This window comes from Neltuma alba, unplaced genomic scaffold (genome assembly GCF_004799145.2).
Source record: "Neltuma alba isolate B1F8T4 unplaced genomic scaffold, ASM479914v2 tig00012124_pilon, whole genome shotgun sequence".
Lineage (NCBI taxonomy): Eukaryota > Viridiplantae > Streptophyta > Magnoliopsida > Fabales > Fabaceae > Neltuma > Neltuma alba.
In genome coordinates, this window is record NW_021636676.1 from 632115 (window position 1) to 636028 (window position 3914).

At 34.1% G+C, this 3914-nt stretch overlaps 1 protein-coding gene across 1 annotated transcript; it reads right to left on the reverse strand.

Moving 5' to 3' along the window:
- Positions 1–645: 645 nt before the first annotated feature.
- On the reverse strand, positions 646–3236 carry LOC114723159 (oxygen-independent coproporphyrinogen-III oxidase-like protein sll1917). The gene is made up of 2 exons (XM_028909316.1): positions 2353–3236; positions 646–1487 (listed from the first exon to the last, which is right to left on the reverse strand). Exons 1-2 carry the CDS (start codon positions 3183–3185, stop codon positions 824–826), a joined length of 1497 nt encoding a protein of 498 aa, XP_028765149.1. The 5' UTR covers positions 3186–3236; the 3' UTR covers positions 646–823.
- Between the last annotated feature and the right edge of the window lie 678 nt (positions 3237–3914).

The following is a 3914-nucleotide window of genomic DNA, read 5'->3' on the forward strand; positions in this document are numbered from 1 at the left end:
TCCTGCTACGTAGTGAATTAGGGTTTAAATCTTTGTTAGGAGATGTGTATATATTTAGTGCACAACAATACTTTGAATAAAATTATTTCTAATTGAAGAATACCTACGCTTAACCAAAAAAAAATGCACACCTGTAAAAGAGGCAAAAATAAAAAATAATGTCGAGAAAATGTGAACTTCATCTGTGTTTTCTTCCAAACTAGTAATGTCCGAGTGCAATGCACGTAATATTCTTATTTTCATTTATTGATAAGTTATAAATTTTAATCTAATTATTCTATTTTATTCATATGACATAAAAACAATAAAGTGTATGTTACCAAACAAAATGCATAAAATAATTATGTTGAGCGAAAAAATATAACTAAGCTGTATTCTTGAAACTTTCATATGTTAAAAGACATTCTGATTTAATTTGTAAAATTATTTTTATTTTATCCATAAAGTAATATTCTATTTACTAATTGGAAATATAAAAAGGTAATGCAATCATCATACGACCCCTTCCCAAACATGCGTAGCTTGGGAATTGTTGGATTCCCTGTCTCATGGTGTTGATTCCAGCAACCTAAAGCACCATTTAGTGCAGTGCAGCATTACTCATTTCTATCTTTATTATTTCTTCAGTTACATTCCTACTATCAGTTTATATGAAGAAAAGATCTCATTTGAATTGAAAGAAGGAAATGATGATCACTCTTACATATATCACAAGTGAATGCTCGGCATCAATGGCAAAATTGAAAAATATCATAAAATACTTGGCAGAAAACTATTAATATACACACAATGTAAATTATTTAGCAGATAAAAGGTAACTCACTCAAGCAGCCTCTTGGTGCGCAGAACAAAAGTCATAAGAATCCATGACCTCAAAAGCAAGAGATATTAGTTCATTTGATAAGAGAAAACCTTCTGGGTCACTCAACCGTATATAAGCCACTTTTCTTTCTTTCTTCTTGTTCTCAGCCAACAAACAAGTGCTGAGTTCTTCTTCTCCAATGGCTCGTCTTTTCACATCCAAGCAAACCACATGTCCACTTTCAACATAAGGTTTATAAGTCTCCAAAAGAGACGAAACAATGAAGCTACCAAATGATTCTTCAAAACTCTTCAAGTCTAAACCTGATGAGGTTCTCAGGGACAGCATCACAACATCCATGGCTGTGTCCTTGACATTAATCTGATCATTGAAAGAGCAATTTAACAGTCCATTTTCCAAATCCTGCACGAATGTCATATACTCATTTACTTTCTTGGGTCTTGAAAACCTTAATCCACCCACGAAACTCGCAGAGCCGAGGCCGAATCCATAGAAAGGTTTGTTCTTCCAATAGGTATAATTGTGTTTGCATTCATATCCACTCTTGCAATAACTGCTGATTTCATAGTGGTTGTAATTCGCATCAGAAAGCATTCTTGAAGCCATTTTATAGAAATCTGCTGATTGTGTCTCAGAAGGAAGGGGGAATTCTCCTGGAGTATACCTGCAAACATTTTAGTCTCAATCGCCATTTTCATATTGAATATAAAGCTATAACTAAATATTCAATATTTGAATTATTTAACCCATTCAGTAGTAGATTCAAAAGATCAGTAGACACAGAAATTAGTCTTTCTAACAGCAAACAAGTTCTGCATTAGTGTTCAGAGTAAAGTCACATTTTGGCCGGAATTTTTGGACTAATTTCGCTTAGTTCCCCAAAATTAGCAAGTCCACGAATTTATCTATAACCATAATAAACTTGTTTGTTGTAGTGCAAACTAATGCTTCTCTTAAGTAACTCAAGAATGCTAAAAAAAAAAAAAAAGACTTGCTTGTAAGTTGTGACAAATTCGTTATTTTCAAAAATTGACTTTTTTGGCCAAAAAAAATTCACTTGTATATTCGTTAATTGTAGAACTAAAAGCAAGTAAACCAGACAATTTAATGATCATATTGTTATTTTATTTTAGATCTTGCTCAACAATTCAGAGATTCTACAAGGACTAACTTCCTACTAAGTATATTATACTACTTTCAGTCCTTAATATAAGAATTAGATAATTAATTTGAGGGCATTAAAAAATTATTTAAATTGGTTATTCATAAAAAATTTATGTTAACTTCCCTAAATGATCTTTTTTAATCACAGGCATTGGAACTATTTTTTCACAGAACCTCTTATAATCAATAGGAATGTTTTGAGAAAAAATTATAATTTTGGGAGACAAAGTGGATTAAGGTCTAATATTTAAAACTAAATCTAATCTTAAACTAGTTTTTATATTAAGACTAAAGGTAGTATTTGGAGACTGAGTCATCCATTGACTGATTTTCTGATAACTAGTGCCAGTGAGAGTGATACTTACAGTGTTCCGAATTTTGTGCCCTGTTCAATTTGCAAATCATACACAGAAACATGAGTGGGCTGTGCCTCAATGGCAAGCCTCAGAGTTTCCTCCCACATATCAGTTGTCTGATGAGGCAGTGAAGATATGAGATCAATACTCCAATTCTCAACCCCACATGACTTGACAATACCAATAGATTCATTAACCTCTTCCAGGCCATGTGCCCTCCCACAAGCTCTCAACAGCTTCTCCTGAAATGCCTGAACTCCCAAAGATACTCTATTCACTCCTAACGCTATCATCGCTTCCATCTTCCTAGCATCAAATGTCCCAGGATCCATTTCCATTGAAATCTCAGCATCCTCACACACACCAAATTTCCCACTCAACGCCTCCAAAACCAATGAAACCAACCGTGCCGGCACGAGAGATGGTGTCCCTCCCCCAAAAAACACAGTCTCAAGAGGCGTTTTAGCATTGATGTTCACCTTCATTGCATTGATTTCTCTGCAGAGAAGTTGTATGTAGTTAATCACTCGAGGGTCATCATCAATTTGGGTTGAAGCAGAGCCAAGAGCCACGATTGGGAAATCACAATAATGGCAACGCTTGCGGCAGAAGGGGAGATGAATATAAGCAGAAGTAGGAGGAGCTAGGTGAGGAGCAATTTCGATTGTGTGTTTCCTAGGGACATTTTGTCGAACACGTGGTGCGCTGGTGGCAAATGCGTTCGTGATTACGTGCGGTGACATTTTAAGAGATTTGGAACTGGGGAAAAGCTCCCGGTAGAGGGGATTGAAGGTAGATTTGAGCATGGTCGCTCTAGAATAACGAAGGTAGTTAAAGTTCATGTGCGAGAAAATGGGAGGGACTCATATCGCTATAAAATCCTTGTTTACGCGCGTATGAATATGGACGCCGGGGTCGTTATGCGCTTTATGATGTCCTTGCTCCGGCACTGGAACTACGTCGTTTTCGAAAGATTTTTCTTTTAGAAACACTCGTATGTATTTTCTTTTCTGGCAGGTACAGAAGTACTACCTCCTACCCTAATTATAAGAGTGAGTTGACTAATTTAAAGAGATTAAGAAAGTAAGTTAAATTAGTTATTTATAATAAATAGATATTATCTTTCCAAAAATATCATTGCTAATCAAGGATGTTGGTAAGAACTATTATTATTAGAATGACTATCTTGAAAAAAATATAAATATTAGAGACAAAGTAGATTGAGGTCTTATATTTAGAAACAAAATAAAAATCAAATAAGGCCTTATATTAAATACCGGACGTAGTATGTACTTTCACACCACTAATATATTAACATAAAAATTCCCAAATTTAAATGATGCACAATGAAAATATTGTTTCTAACTTTCTATACTCGGAGCAAAGGGATAGCCGTTTAAAGCATGTTGAAATAAATCGCATTATCTGTATATAAATAATGTACTACATATTGAATTGATTAGTATGTTAATATTGATTACTAAAGAAATGAAACTTATTTTAATTATACACTTTTTTATTTTTTAAACTTATTGTTTGCGAGACACTTCTTTTTTTTTAATGTATACTGT